We start from the raw sequence: 16,909 nt of genomic DNA, 5'->3' as shown, positions 1-16,909 counted from the left end.
ACAAATATTTGCACTCATTTTCCTTGCATAGTAACCTCTGAAAGCTGCAGCATGTAATTATCAGTGCCAAATACGTAGCATTACCTATATAACAAAATGCTTCCCAGCTGGACACTCACCTGTCCCTCTGAAAGGATTTGTTCTACAACAACAGAACGAGAGAGGATTTCTGGGATCAGAGTCAGAGATTGACAAGGATGTATATTGTCTTTCATACTGTGAACATTTTAAGACTAGAAAATGCTACAAACATATCCTTTTAATGGGTTGCACTCAAATTGCTCTACCTCTACAACTTTTCATGCCACAATTTAGATGTGTCAAAACAATTATGTCTTTCAGATTGTAATTTAATTCTATTAAAAGTAATTTAAATAAGTATGTTGTATGACCACCTGATTGTTTTTAGTAACCACATATTGTGTTACGGTCGTGGTAATCCAGTGACCTGTACTACAAAGTGGGCTTTCTGCCTTCGTGACTTGTCAGATTTAAGGTAGTCTGGGTGAAATATAAGTAAACAAACATGAAGTCCATTTATACTGTTGTACCTTAAATGCGACAAGTTACCCCCGATAAGCCAGTAACCCTGCTTCGTAGTACAGGCCACGGATCTGATTCCTGTTAGCCTGAAACCTGTCTGTCCCTGGGCACAGACACAAAGCGTCAAATTCACTTTAAAAGTCACACATTTTAATCACCAATCAACTGTGCAAAAAGGCATGTCCTTAAACGAAACATAGCCTTAAAGGAATGGTGGGAGCCCCTGTGCACGGGCTTGTTTTAGAAGAAAAACCTGTTTTATTGTCATGCTTTGAAAGGGCATTTTAAACACTACAAATGCTAACTAGGCACAGACAAGAGACATATTGTTTTTTTTTTACACTTGAATTTTATGGTAAGTTTGCATTCTGTACTGTGATTAGCTGCATCTTTATGAAACAACGCATTTGAATTTTACGATCTCTTTGATCACTTTTTTTTGGGGGGGGGGGGGGGGACGATGTCTGTAAACACTAAGAGCACTTGGCTTTTGGCCTTCATTTCTGTGGATATTCACATTCGCAGTGACCTGAGGCACAGTTTGGAGTCTGGCTTCCAGTGAAAATTAAGTGCTGTCTGGGAAAATGTATGGCAACCTGTCGTAATGCCCTGTGTCTTTTCAACTGCCAGCCCAGAGAGTTCAGGAGACAAAGGAGTGAAAACTTGCAGTTGCAAGGTGTGACTGTAGCTGGGGTCCCCACCCTGCCGAGTGCTTTTTTTTAATCCTCCTCAGGATTTTCAGAAAGGAAGGAGGGATTTTGGGTGGATTAAGCCTCCTCACAGCTGGGTCCAGGTTTGTGTTTGTCATGCAATGTCAAATGTCATGCATGAATAGCAATTCTCTATTTTACACACAGATGGAAAATTCTACCCCCACTGCAAGTAACAAAACAAAAACAAATAATTAACATATAAAAGGAGGGGAAACTCGCTTGCTTCATCACTCAGTGTTAATGGCATGCTGAATAGTTTGTTTTATTTTTGTACTTAGTTAATACATTTTTAGTCAAAAAATAAATAAATAAAAGATTAATATAATAACAAAAATAGTGACCATGCTACTGAATTCACCACTATCACTCTTCCAGTATTATTTTATATCACTGTTATTTCTATATAAAAAACTGAAACATTGTGTTAAACAGTTAATCCCTTGATCATGTCTTAAGAGAGGCATAATATATGTCTAATAAATTGATATGATTTGACTATAAATGAGCAGTTTCACTGTTTCACTGTCCAGTTTATGAACCACCCTTTTATTCTATTTTAATTTTGTTTCTGGCCCACTGAAATCTGTTCACCTGCAATAAGACTATCTTACGTTATCAGCAAAACATACAGAGACAGGAGGCTGGGAACATAAATGCCTGAAGACAGAATAGCTAAAACTTATCAACCTTTTTTTCTGCTCGTCTTATCTGTGGATCCTGCCCCTAAAAAAAAAAAAGAGGAAAAAAAACATTGCTGGTTGACTGTTGTCCAGTTATTATGAATATATTGAAAGAATGTGGGCAGATTATGACAGAAATCTTGACTTCGCTCAAAGGGTGTATGGCAATCAGCAGACTGCATTTGCCGCCCCCCCCCCCCCCCCCCCCCCTCCATTTATGCCACACACTGACAGACTTCAAAGTGAACAGCACTGCCTAAAATTTCACATAGCCTTTGAAGAAAGAAAATTCAGTGTCAATGGATATCCACCTTTACTACTGCCTGGTCCTGCCTTTCTCAGGGGAAAGACAAAATCAGCTAGAATCTACTCTGAAGTGCACAGGTGGAGAGCCTTTTCTGTGAAGCTTAACAATTGGCTGTCTGTCGGCATGTGAAGGTGCTGCGGATTGGGCCAGGGCTAGGAATGCTCTCGGGTGTAGCTTCTGGCAGTTACTTTGGTGTCAGGCCTACGCAGAGACACTTGTTTATCTCTGGAGCGGGTCGTGGTAAAGCAGGGTTGAAGATCAATAATCTTGCACTCTGTCAGTCACTCTTCTACTGTCTCTCAAATGTCATGGTAATTTGAAAGTATTTTATGTGAGTATTACACAGTTATCTTATAAACACAGGAGTATGTACCCTTTTCAAATATCACATTTCAGTTAAGTAGACATTCCTTTCCATTGTTAGCAATTTAGCATTTTTTTTTCTCAAATGTGCCTTTGAGTACTTTTGCTGAGCTTGCCACTGGCATGTAAATTTGGATATTACATATATGCATTTTAATCAATAAGAGGATTATGTTTGAGCCCATGGATACTGCAGCCAGTATAGTATATTAGTACTCCGTGTAAGAAGGAGGAAAAACAATAGCACATGCCAGATTTGTTTAATGGTTAAACTTTCATGAAACTGAAATGAAAGTTAATAATATCCATATTCAGTTTTATCACGCTGCAATACCCAAGTGCAAAGTCTGAATGAACAATAGAGTAAAAAACAACATTCTCAATTTCTGCTGTTCATAATTGTGGTGGGATGCTTAAAGCAAACGGTCCAAAAACTCCAAACCCAAACAAAGATACGTCATTCTGTATTTATTGTTTGCATCTAATGCGCTTGCGATTTTAACCTTTATTTATAGCAGATTTGATTTAAATTATCATTGAAGATATAGCCTAGATTTTGTGGTGGATTGCTTGTGAAAATAAACAACAGTGACACATTTGTAGTAATTTACGAAAAGGCAACATTAATACACAGTTATTACTGTAGCCTGTTTTGTTCTATATCCCAGGAAGAAGTAAAAAAAAAGACCAGGAGTCACTTGATGTCAGACACGAAATACAAAGCTGCCTCTTTTTTTACCCCTATAAGGATATCCTGCAGTGAAAGTAAACTCAGATAAAACGTGCTGAGACATTTTCAACATACTTTTGAATTTAATATTTAATGGTGCCCAACAGTAATTTGCCGTATGCCGTAGACTGAGGAACTGATGACGACGGCATTTCTTCCTTCACGCGATCCTTCCATTTTGCCTTGTTTTTGACCAGTAATAGTGGGTCAGTTATGAGATGGTCCAGTAAATTAGTGAATACAGCCTCATAGATAATGAAGATTGCACAGAAAGGACAAATTAATGGACTTTCAGAATCTACTTTTCTGATCTTCGTGATACATGCCTGAGTCACCAGCAGTGGGATTTCAGTCTTTTTTGGCAATAGATACCATTTTACTGTGGTTAACAAGAATTAATGGTATTCTCATTTAAAAGTGACTACACTGACATTTGTAAATTGTAAATTATGAAATAAAGTCTCCCTCTCCCTCCCACTGGAATAATAATGTACAATTGAATACTTTATTGTTGTATCAGTAAGTAATTGCTATGTCAATTACTGTGTGACCTCCAAGTTCTTCAGGCTCCCCATGTCTTGAGTATAACACTCTGCAATTCTTCACATGCTTCAGAGTAAATCATTGTGAAATAAACAATCATTAAGGAGCATGTCCTGAATGCCCCTGGTGGACGGATGATACCACTCAATATCAAAGTAATAGAGCTCAAACAGGTCTGATTCTGCAGCAGTCACTGGGGCCGGATATTTAGAAGAACAAGAATAACATTAACAATAATGATAATAATAATAATAATCATTATCATCATCATTATTATTATCATTATTATTTAAATTTACAGGGCATAATCATTAAATTCTGTATTAATTGAATACAACCTTCAAAATAATGCTTACAGAAAATATCTTGACACTCTATTGGTATAAACAGCCCTGCAAGACTTCCTATGAATTTATAGTCATATTTAGTCTCAGTTTCTCAGAACTGGACCAAGTGAATTCTGCACAGCAGTATTTCTTAAGAGCAACTACTGACGGTTCTGTGACACTCCTCCCGTAGAGATATGGTGCTATTCAAACATGCATAGCCATACTCTATAGCAGTATAACTGAGCTAAGCAAGTGTTTTAATGCCTGTTTTCAGTGGGAGCCTGTCATCCGTTTCTGGAATAGTAGTGAGTGTGAATTTGAGTGTTTCATAAATTAAAAAAAAAGAAAGTATCTCACAACTGGTCTCTGTCAGCATAGTCACGGCTTATTAGAATTGAGCTTTCTTCCTTTCGTTTCCAGAACCCAAATCAGTATTAATACAATTAGCTTTCGCCTCTTATTGACTGTATTGAGAGTTTATGACACACAAGGATGCAGTAAACTTTCACACTCCCGTTTAATCACAACACAAAAACTTATATAATCCTGAAAATGCAATATTGTGAAGAACTAGCAGGTTCTGTGCATTAAATAATTAACCATCTGATGAATAAAATAATTTATATGTTAATAATAAATTGTTTGAAATTTATTTCAGTGTGCAACACACATTTGATTTTAAGTTTGTAAAACTAGTACCTTTACTAGTGGCATGTAGGTCTTGCATTGCACTGAAGAGGTTTAATAAAATAATCACAGATTTGTTAATAACAAAATGTGAATCTGATTAAGGGAGAGATATATAGGGCTCAGGGTTCAGAAAATGTACATGAATATATGACTGTTATTCTCCTTAAACAACTTTAACAATATGTCATATATGCACCTCTCAGAATGGCTGATTAATTAAATTCAGAATGACAGTAATTGCAATGTCACAGTTATTTTTTTCTGTCTGGCCTGCTGTTCTAAGAATACATCAAGCATGGATAAATTTCAGGTCTGCTTTGTTGTATTATCAACTGAGTATTATGAACTTAATCAAAATATTATAAGCCTAAGTTGACTCTGAGTCATGCTATTGTTTTGTCTACCTGCGCCAGTCAGAACCAGCTGAAAGGCTCACAGTTATACACGCTTGTTTTAAAAACCTAAAAATGCAGCGTGACGTATTTGCATGAAGGAGATAAGAACTACGTTGTGGTCAAAAGCTGTTAGCAGTTTTCTTGAAGACCCCAGTAAAATTCACATTATGTGAACTTTTTTTTTTTAAATAGTTACAAATTGAATAGCTAATTAGGACTTGCATCTTTTAACTGATTTTTTTAATTGCATAGTTCATGCGGGGGTGGCATGGTGGTGGAGTGTTGCCTTGCACCACTGAGACCAAGGTTCTATGTCTGCTTGGGAGTTTGCATGTTCTCCCCATGTCGTCGTGGGGTTTCCTCCGGTTTCCCCCCACAGTCCAAAAACATGCTGAGGTTAATTGCAATTGCCAAATTGCCCATAGGTGTGCATGTGTGAGTGAATGGTGTGTGAGTGTGCCCTGCAAAGGGTTGGCACCCCATCCTGGGTTATTCCCTGCCTTGTGCCTGTAGGCTCCATATCTCCCTGGTATAGAACAAGCCATTTTGGAGAATGGATGGAGAGTGCATGATTCCTAGTGTAGTACTATTAAATGTATGCATTTCTCTAAAATGTAAAGATTCCTTTTTATTCAAAGCAAATTTCATAACTCTCAGTGTTTTGTTAGATTCCAATTTAGGTTAACCATATATTTAAACAATCACCGTAATCTCTGGAAAACAACATCCAAATTTGTAAAGAGGTGGTTTTACAAAATGTTTAAAACTGAATACAAAGATATGCGTATTATTGTGCATAATCGACAAAAAATGTAAGCAAATTTGTCTATGTACATGCAAAATTAAGCATGATTGCAAAAGTAGCTGCATACAGAGACAAAATTTGTTTACTTTGTGTATTATTATAAGTTATTAAATAATAAATGTATTTAATGGGGCGGGGCAAAGAAAAAATAAGAGAAAAGCTGATGTATAAAAATGTTCCTGTTCCCTTTTCCGTCCTCCACCATGACCCTGGATGAGCAGTTAGAAGACAGATGGATGGAATGTTCTTTCGTTTTCTGAAGCCATTCTCATAACAGGGTTCAGGTCATGCCTGTAAGGTCAGGTCTTGGAACTGGATGTGTGCATTATCACATTAGACCTCACTTCTCGTCCACCTTCCTTTGAGTTGCTTTTGTCATCAAAAATGGTGGAATATTTGCAAGCAGGCCAGTGAAGCTTCGCAATTTATATAATATATATATATATATATATATATATATATATATATATATATATATATATATATATATATATATATATTAGACAGGCTCAATTTCAATTTATAGCCGATTTGGCACTTCTTAAATAGATAATACTGATATGTAAGAAAAAAGAAGATGCATTCATTTAAAGACATACTGATATCAAAGATGTTCCTGATAGCTCACCCACTGTTGCTATGGAAGGAAAAAGATGTAAATGAACTGAAGTAAAGGGTATAGCTGTGAATACAAATAAGGTTCAGTCTGGTGCCTACAGTCTCTCTCATCTGAGAATGACACAGAGATTCCCTGTCGCATCTTGCACACACTACTGTATACAAAGTACAATCTTAGACGATTAAAAACACAAAAAATACGAGTTAAAACCTTGTGGTGCATACCACTTAGGCTAGAAAACGAATAATCTACTAATGCTCTTTTGCTTGATTCTTATATATTTGACATGTATATATCAGTTTTTGACTGTTTTACTTGGCTTGGGATTTCTTGACAAATGACAGCTGGGCACCAGCTTTTGTAAAGATCCATGTATTATGTATCTTTGATTGATAGCAAGTCCAATAATATCTTCCATGTAATATAATAATTATATTAATATCAGTCTTGTAATGTCTTTTATTGGTACATGATGCAGATATGTAGTCTGGGCTTTTGTTTTAGAGAAGCGATATTAGCAGTCCATTTGGCCTCATTGTGACAGTCACTATTAAAGGCCCCATGTGTCTCGCAGTGTAAAAGCTTTCTTTTATTCCAGACATGCTGCCTTTGTACATATCACAATGGTGGCAGAAAGAAGGAAACGTGTAATGCTCAGTTACTGTAGTCAAATATCAATACATTTTCTCTCTAAATTCTGCTGAGTTGATCAGCTACAGGTGCAGTAAAATTTTTAAGGCTTTGCACCTACCCCGATTAGACTGAATTAATTTGAAGATCTATGTAACTGCACAATAAAGATTTATTTTGTAACAGCGGGTCTTGTTTTGAAGAACTTAAGCCTTGACAAATTTCACATGTCTTGGTAACTATTTCTTTGACATGTATTTTTGTAGCATTCATTTAGGTTACAAGTGTTATGGTTAGGGTGACAACACAACAATACCTCCTGGTATTTAATTCTCACAAGCATGTTATGCATTGAAATGTGCTTTCCGATTCCTGCCTTTTTTTCCATCCCCCGTGAAAACCTGACTTTTAAAGACACCACATTTCTGTAAAGAAAATCGTTGGATTATCGCTTCAACACTGTGGGATGAGGCTTTACTTCAAGGATCCGCTTCTCTCCTTAAACTTCCCTTGTCGATGCTATTGGGAAATAAAAAAAAATAATGATAGTAAAAAGAAAAATGAAGGACTCAAGCTGAGTTGTTTCTGGTTCTAGTCTAAATCTAAAGGCCAAACTCCCTTTCCTCCCAAAATCCCCTCAGCAAGTGACCTTGTATGCTGAAAGTGTAGAATAATGGCAGGCAGGCCAGGAACGGTAGCTCATTTACAAGCAGCTGTTTTCTGTTGTCAGAACAAAGGCAAATCAAAGCTGTTTTAATAGTGGCTGACAGGCATCATGAGCCTCCATGATCTCCTTTAAATCTCCCACAGTAAAATTATCTGGTTTTAGATCAGAATAATCTTAAAGACAGTGCTGCATTGGAGTCTCAATGGACTCGGGGTTTTGTGGTTTGGGGAGAAAAAAAAGTCTCAGAATTGCTTTGAAACTATTGATCTGATTGTCCTTGTCATGGTATCTTGTCATTTTGAAGACTATCCAATATCCACTTTGCCTTAATACATTTTATAATTCCCAGCAAGAGCTGAGCATTCATTTTGAAAATTCATATGAAGTCCAATGCACAGTAACAGGAAGAAAAAGGAAAAAGTTAAAAAAAAAAGCCCTTTATTACCTACAATCATGCTGTATCCACACTTCACAAACGTCTTATTATACAAAAATACATATGCAGTATAAATTGTTTCATTTATAATATTTCAGTTAAAATTTCAGTCGAATGGGAATGCATAAATATTAATTGTATGAACACATGAATTAATTAGATGTTTCACCTTTAACTTTGTCTTATTTGTACAACCAGCACAATTCAGAAAATTGTTTTAGTAGAACGTAAATGATTTGTTATAGTAAGTATTATGCAAAATTCATGTAAATACCAACACAATGCAGTTTTTTTACTAGAGTATTGTGATCTCAGATTTATCACTTCAAGCCATTTTTGGCGTCATAATCACAGGACCAATTAAGTATATGGCACCTAAATACTCTTTGTAATATTTAACAAGGCTGAACAGTTAAACTTCGTACAGAGAGGGGAACTAGCCTGAGTACCATGTATCATTCAGGGTTACAATTCTGTTCCCTTTAGCCACATAGCTTCCTGGCAGCAATGAAGAAATCTTCTTCCTCAGTTGCTGACCAGAATGACCGATAAGTTGCAGTGTCAACAGATCCAGGATAAGGATCACAGCAATTACCGTGCCAAGGAGACACAATTGAGCATTCCTTTCACTGTAACATTTACCACTTAAGATCATTTACCACTTGAATGGAAAATATTTTTGAGTGTACTGTTGATATTTAGGAGGGATGTTGCATTTTTCATTTATGTTATAGCTTTTGTTTGGCAAAACATTGCTAAAGGCTTATTAACAGAATGATTATTAACAGGATGAGCTAATAGAAGACGTTTCCGATGACACTTTCGTTCATGAGGCTTTGTGTAAGCTCTTTAAGGCTTGCTGCAGGCTGGTGTGTCTTTAAGTACAGTATTGTTCCCTGGTTGGCCACCGAAAATCCCAGTGTTTACATGACGAAACCACAAAAGGCCTTTACTCCCAGTTTTAAGGGAATCTTTAGCTTCTTTCTTATCCCCACCAGAGTTGTATTTGTACATGACTGCTTTACACAGCTCCTAAAAAGTAACACAATTAATACAATCTAAACTGATAATATAGGATTGGAAAAAGACACATTTTCCAACAGGCTTCAATACTTTTTATAGTACTAGTATATATAGACCTTCATCTTTGAATTGAGTCTTTGGCATTGATATAAATGAGCCCCATCATGATGTCATCAGATCAGGTAGGGTCAGAGGTCGTGTTGAGGATTAACTTGACATACTTGCCATCATGTTTTGGAAAAAGCAGGTATGGTTTGAGTTTTAAAAGATTCTGATATTGTTGAAGGTTTGCAAGTGCAATGTAGATGTGCTTTGACTGAGAAATGGTCTGCATGACTTTGGACTTCACAATAATGTGGTAATAGACTGAACCTTTTTCACACATGAAATGCCAGATAGATAGATAGATAGATAGATAGATAGATAGATAGATAGATAGATAGATAGATAGATAGATAGATAGATAGATAGATAGATAGATAGATAGATAGATAGATAGATAGATAGATAGATAGATGTTAAGTTCTTATGGGAAACAATTTCTCTAAGATCAATAGCCCCCTAATGCACTGGTTTTGCTGTTCGCTTTGCTTCTAGTGACATTTCAGGAGAAAAAAAAAATGAACGTAAATAGTTAATTTGTTTTTCTGCCACCATCACTTCATTGCAAACTGATTATCATAAAAAATTGGTTTTGCACTAGTCATTTATCAGATTTCGGAAACTCAGGGGTTATGAAGAGCTCCCAGCGGGAACTTAGTGGCGAAACAAAGGAGAAATATGATTTCAGATTTATTGCACAGTGGGGGGCACTTTCACCTGAATGTGGTTTTCAGGCATTAGAGTTGTATTAGATTTGAAAGAAATGGCAAATATGCACAATGTGTGACTATGATTATACTGTTTTGGTGAGAGGGAGGGTTTCGCCCTATACCTTCTTTGATCCAGGTCATTAGTGGTCATTGTCATGGCTTGAGTGGCCTGGTGAAGCACTACAAAATATAAGTCAACCAAAATAAATCATCTTACTTACTACTAAGTCATACCACAAACCAAAGCTTTTATTTGTCTTTGTATATATTAGCGACACGCTCATAATCTTGAAAATCGAAAGTTTGTGCTTCCATTAGAGCTTTTTTTAGTAAATGATAATGAAAATGAAAAGTGCTGAAGGTTAATGCTAAAATTTGGATAAAAGCAGAATTAAATAAGAGTTGTTAAAACACATACAGATTTAATTGTAAAACAATTTACCTGTAAAACAGCGCTGGGAATTGAGATCCAGTTGTCTTTAACTGCAGTTTTGTTCAAAAAGCTGTATGCTTCCTGAATTGCTCAACAATAACTAGGAATGAACAGAACAATGATTGTTTTTTTAAATGGTCTTTAGGTTTTGATGCAGATAGACTAATCATGGCCAGCGATAGAGGGCTATGTCAACTTATTTTTAGAGGGGGCAGTTTTGGGGTGTTGACTATAGAATTGCACAAGGAGGGTTCAGCAGAAAATATGAGAAATACATTTTTTTCTTCTTTACTTTTGAAATAATTTTTGCTGGAGGGAAATTGAACAAACTTTAATGCAGGTGTTGTGGCATTTGAAGGAGATCCATTTTCTGATGCTTGTTTTAGCTTGGCAATCTCAGCGAAGTTGATCTTTTTAAAGGGGCAGTTCACCCCAAAACTGAAAAAGATGGTTAATATGGGTTTTAGTGCCCTCTCTTCATCTAGGTTGTTCTGCCTAGTTTTGAAGGTATCAGCTGTCGAAATGTTGTGCTTCTCATGAATATAATGGTAGTGAATCATTCTTCCTGTGGTGATTAAAGCACCAAAGTCTCTTACCAGAAATAATGACCTGGTTATTGAAGGTAACCCACAGACTTTGTATTAAGCAGTTTATTCTAGGAAGTATTTCTTCTACTGAACTCCATATACCAATCATATCACTGTGCAAACGATACGAGCACAAGTTTCCCGGCGATATCTTCTGTGCAGTTTTGAAATGTACCGTCAAGAATATCCAGACTAAGCAAGCCTAAGGACTTATTGATTACCATCGTTTAACATACAGTAGTGTATTAAAAACACAGGTCTAAAAATGGTCATTATTAAACAAAGTTGTAATTAGCATTCAATGGATAACAACCATTAAATAACAGATTCTTCGAGTCCTTTTTCAGCACCATCATACCCATAGCTCACATTGAATTGTTTTTGAAATACATCACATCTGAAAGAGACCGTGTGTGTTTTTTTTTTTTTAGATGTAAGCCAGAAATTGACAATACGTATGAAATGTCCTGTGATAGACTGACATCCAATCCAATAGTGCACCCCTGCCTTATACTGTCTGTGATAGGCTTCAACCCCTGCAACCTTGACCAATAACTACCAAGTGGATGACAATGTGATGATCACAGATGATGCAGTCATAACCATCTAGTCATGGTGTGTATATAGCTTGCCACTATAGATTTAGCCACTTGCTAATATCTACTGCCCACTCATTAATACTACACGTATCTTGAAGTCAGTCACCGTTTGTCAAAGTCATTTTGTTTAGGTAGCATTCGCAGTCTTTGGTGGATAATGCCTTTGCATAGCTTGACAAGCTGTTGCACTTTGCCGTGCTTCCATTGCCAGACTATGCTCTTCAATGAAAATGGGTTAATAAGTGTTCAAATCTTGCCTTTGCTGTGTCTTTCGAATTTGCATGTGCTTCCCATGTTGGAGGATGGGACAAAAAAACTTGATTCCTTTCACAATCTTATAACCTTTCTACAAAGGGACTTGATTCCCCTTCTACAGAAGTATATCCACTTTATATAGCTGATGGAAAGTCATTTGAGATGAATAGTATTGATGTGACAGCATGAAGACTCAAATAATTTTTCCCTGGGTATGTCTGTGGGTCCGTCCACAGACAGCCATTCCTGTATTGACATTTGTGTCACTCAATCCCTTGTCCTGTAAGGTCATCCAACAGTGGCTCTAAACTAGTCCAGCCTCCAGCATAATCAATCGAGAGGTTTTTGGCAGCTTGAAAGTTCAGTGACACATAAATTGACCCGGTCAGCACTGTGGGATTTTTTTTATTCCAGAAATTTCAGCAAGAAAAGTTAAACTAGTAACCAAAAATTATTCATTATTGTATCACTATTAGTCATTCTTAAATTTATTATTTTGTTATAGTTTTGTTATTATTATAGATTCCATAAATGAATCTGAAGAGATATAATAATGAAAAAAGGAAAACAATTTGAAAATATCAGGTAGGGTGTCATACTTTTGGACAAGACATTTTTTTTACTTTTAAGCAGGGCAGTGGAAACCAATGTAACTTAGTCAGGTATGTATGACTGTAACCCAGTTGATCAATGCAAAATACACAGGAACATAGACATTGAAAAAAGCATGAATGTAAAAAATAGGCCACACTATGGCTGAAAAAATTCAGCCATATAAATGTTTCTTACAGTAAAATCGACTATTAGACCGTTTTACTGTAAGGAAAAGTACAGAACTTTTGGCAGTGGGTAATGTCTCCAGCAAAATATTTCACTGTAAAGAATCAATGTAAATCACTACTTTTTATTGTAACTCTTTTCTTATTGAATATATACATGACAATTGACATGGCAGTTTGGAAATGCACTGATATTAAAATGAAATTGACTGTCAAATTTTGCTGCATTTCTGTGCCATATTTTCATTTCCTTACATCAAGACTCTTGGACAGCCCAAGCCATGTTATGAATTTTGTAACAGTCAAAGAATTCTGTCAAATACTGAAAATATAAATTAAATTATACTGAAATGAGGTCTATGAAGTATATGAACCTGTCAGATAGTAGCATATTTAATTTTTCATATCAAATATAAAACTTTAAACAAGCTTGACAATAACACTTTACTTATTAAATATGAAAAACAAAATCTTGATTGTCTACCTGAGCTGAAATAAATATTAAACATCAAAATATTAGATTCTGCAGTGTATATATATCTGACATAATTGACCAATATATCAAAATAACTGGCAAGCAGTGCCTTAAAAAGATTTTCTTAATAAATATAATAATATATAATAAATATAATAATAATAACTGCTGTTATTATTTGTCAATGTAAATGTACTTGCTACAAAAAAAATCTTAACATGTCGGCTAGTGCACCAGAGTCTGGAGTCTTGGGTGCTGTAGTCTGATATTTTAAACTTTAAATAGTTCAAAGTGTATCATGCAAGACCACAGAAATTGTAAAGTAATTAGCAAGGAGAGAACATGTGGATCAGGCAGTGTTTTTAAGTGCCAAACTCACAAAACAAATCAGAGTATGAAATGGAGCATTGTCATTTTGTTCCAAGTCACCAGACTGTGAACAGACCCTCATTAAGGAAGCATAGTACTGTGTGAACACAAATGACCTATGCTTCAACCAAGAAAAAAGTTGTCACTAACAATGGTGATTACTGATAGTTCATGTGGTAGAAGAGCTCATTTTCAAAAGTAGATGTCTGCAATGTGTACAATTTACAGATTGTTGCGGTTTCTCTCAAGGTATCTCGTCTGTGTGTGCTGGAACTGCCCACATTAAAGTCAGTATTAATATGGCAACAAAACTGATCTACCTGATACTGACGAGGCCTATTTTTGCTTTTTGTTTGTCTTTCTCTGCCTTCTCTCTTGAAGCTTGACATTTTATCGTTGGAAGAAAGCCTGTCTTTTGAAAATCATTTGAGGAGAGAGGGAAAAAATGGAGCGAAATAGTTCATTTTACCCTAAGCACAGCTATTTGGCAGTGTTCACATTTGCAGAGCACAAAGCTAGAGTATTGATTTTTTTTTCTTTTTTTCCTTTTCTTTCTTTTTTTTTTTAAGTCAGCCTTCCTCCAGTTCTCTGTTCGATTGCCAGGGCTAAGATAGATTAAATTACACTTCATGTTGTTGAGATGCTTGTTTTGTTACTTTTGTTCCTGGTAGAAAAAAAAGATTGCAAATAAACTAAGAGATACCAATGACTGACTTAGTTTTTGCCACTTTTTCATTCTTCAGACTCTATAAAACTTAATTGTAGATGTATGTCTCTGTGTGTGTGTATATATATATATATATAGCTCACTCATTTTCCCCTTCATGTTGAAATTTCCTCCATGTCTGCTTGTTTTTTCGTCTTTTTTAAAACGGATTTTTATTTTTTGCCTCGAGTCACCAAAAGAGCTTAACTGCTTCTCCAAACAGTACAAAATGCCAGTTCTTACTGATTTAAACTATCTGAAAACTGTGGCACTTGATGAATGTGATTCTTTAGCCGCTGTAGGCTAAACATGATCAAAAACGTGGTTTTAAAAATTGAAAATGTGTTTTGACCTCTTTTTAATGTTTAGATTTAAGGAGAAACTTAATTACTGAATTGATCTAGTACAGTAACTGACCAAAACATTAGAAATTTCAGTCAATCAGACCAGATCTATGTGTACGGTTCTTCATTGTTCCTGTCCTCCACAGACTGTATTTTAATACAAAATACTTAGATTTTCCCATGCATTACTCTGCTCCCTGTCAGAAAAGTTTCTTTTATTTTTGGCTGTAATTTTTGTCTTACTGATCCACAGTCATGCCTCCCCCTTTAGGATTTAGCCGTGCTGCACTGCCATTTGGCTTGGTGAGGAGAGAGCTCTCTTGTGACGGTTATCCAATTGACCTGCGCTGTCCAGGAAGTGATGTCATCATGGTTGAAAGCGCCAACTATGGCCGAACAGATGACAAGATCTGTGACGCTGATCCCTTTCAAATGGAAAACATTAACTGCTACCTCCCAGATGCCTACAAAATTATGTCTCAAAGGTAAGAAAACTAAAATTTGCTGTGTAGTCCTCCCAAGTATTTTCAAATTTAAATTTAAGATATCACACCTTTATTATTTTACACGAAGTAGCCTTTATTTATGTTTTTTTTTCTTCCTTTTTTCCTTTAATGATTATTTACATTCATTTTCTTGAGGCTCGGAGAGGTCACTTGTCTTATAACTTCTTCATTTATCACATATTTAAAAAAACAAACAAAAAAAAACCTGTTTGAATTTAAGATCGGAACTGAAGTGTGGGTGTGGTATTTACTGGGCATGCTAATCGCTCCATTTGGCAGGCAGTTCCATCATGAAATACTGTAGCATTCATTGTTAATTTTGAGATGGTTTTCACACTGCATATCAACTGAGAAAGAAGCTTTGTTGCAGTGGGTCGGTCCATGCTTGAGTGTTGCAGAAATCACACAGGAATGTTTTTAACCTAGTAATGGATTTTTAAAAAATGGTGAGTCTCATACATAAGAAAAAGTGAAACTTTTAAAGGCTCCACTTATCTATAATAATGATGCTGTAAAAGGTCCTGAAAAATAAATTGAAAAGGCTCCATTTTTTCTGACACTTCCAAGTCTGGAATTTCTGCAGAAATGAGTTGGCGGCTCTATCTAGACATACTCAGGTGTTTATAGTTCGATGGCTCGTACCTAGAGGTATTCTGACTAGAAGGGTTAGATTATTTTTATTTGCTTTCCCTTATGTAGAGGATTCATAAATGACCAAATGTTCATTTCCATTCACCTTTAAACGCATGTTTTTGACAAGTCAGAGAAGACGATTGTTAAAACGATTAGAGGTTTTATTCATTTCAAAAGTTACCCGCTTTTAAAATCTCTTTGTCTCAAGAGTTAATTAGACTGGCATAAAAGTGTGCATGTGTTAGCGCTTGGGGTTAAGCTGTTTATTGTAATTTGTCAATTTGTTTTCCGTCATTTGTGTAAACTATAGAACTGCACTTATAATGATGTATTTCACATTTGTTCACACTTGTTTTACATTCCCCAGGCTATTTAGCTGTATAGTCAGGCTTTCCTTCTTATAAAGATTTGTGTTTTATACCTTTGTGCTTTTGGTGAAAAACAAAGAAAGAAGAAATGTGATGTATTCAGTTCTTGAGTTCTTGTCAACACTGATTTGATCAAATAGGTGACTGGCTTATTCTGTGCTGCGAAGTCTTAGCTTTTGTCAACATTCCTTGTTACCTTAGTTCAGTTTAGAAATGTTTAATGTAATACGTAGACGTCAAGGGACATGGGTACCATAATAAGTTTGAAATTTTTCCCAGAATGCACAGAGAATGTGGCAGGGGATGCCCATCGGTTTCCATTATAAGTTTGTTGATTGTTTTCATGTAGTTTTGCTGCGCATTATATTCCACGGTTACAAACAGGCAAGCACACAAATGGTATTTAAACAGAGAAACATGCGTACAAGGTTTTAAATACATGCAATACAAATTATTTGAATTATATTTTCAGACTCTACTATTTTGATGGATGAATGAATGGATTGGTAGTGGTCTAACCTGAGCTGACTTCAGTAATAGATAAGCATTGATCATTTGAACTCACTACAA

The 16,909-nt window shown here is 35.8% G+C and overlaps 1 protein-coding gene across 18 annotated transcripts in view; it reads left to right on the top strand.

Annotated features, from left to right (window-relative positions):
- adgrl2a (adhesion G protein-coupled receptor L2a) overlaps positions 1 to 16,909 on the top strand; it is an 84,816-nt gene that overhangs the window by 21,681 nt on the left and 46,226 nt on the right. For all 18 annotated transcript variants that reach the window (XM_048976730.1, XM_048976728.1, XM_048976732.1 and 15 more), the window contains one exon: positions 15,104 to 15,317. In XM_048976730.1, coding sequence (XP_048832687.1) covers positions 15,104 to 15,317 — 214 coding nt within the window. The remainder of the gene's footprint in view (positions 1 to 15,103; positions 15,318 to 16,909) is intronic.

Source organism: Brienomyrus brachyistius, chromosome 15 (genome assembly GCF_023856365.1).
Source record: "Brienomyrus brachyistius isolate T26 chromosome 15, BBRACH_0.4, whole genome shotgun sequence".
Taxonomy (NCBI): Eukaryota; Metazoa; Chordata; class Actinopteri; order Osteoglossiformes; family Mormyridae; genus Brienomyrus; species Brienomyrus brachyistius.
Note: the sequence above shows the minus strand (reverse complement) of the source record. Positions and strands in the feature narration are given on the sequence as shown.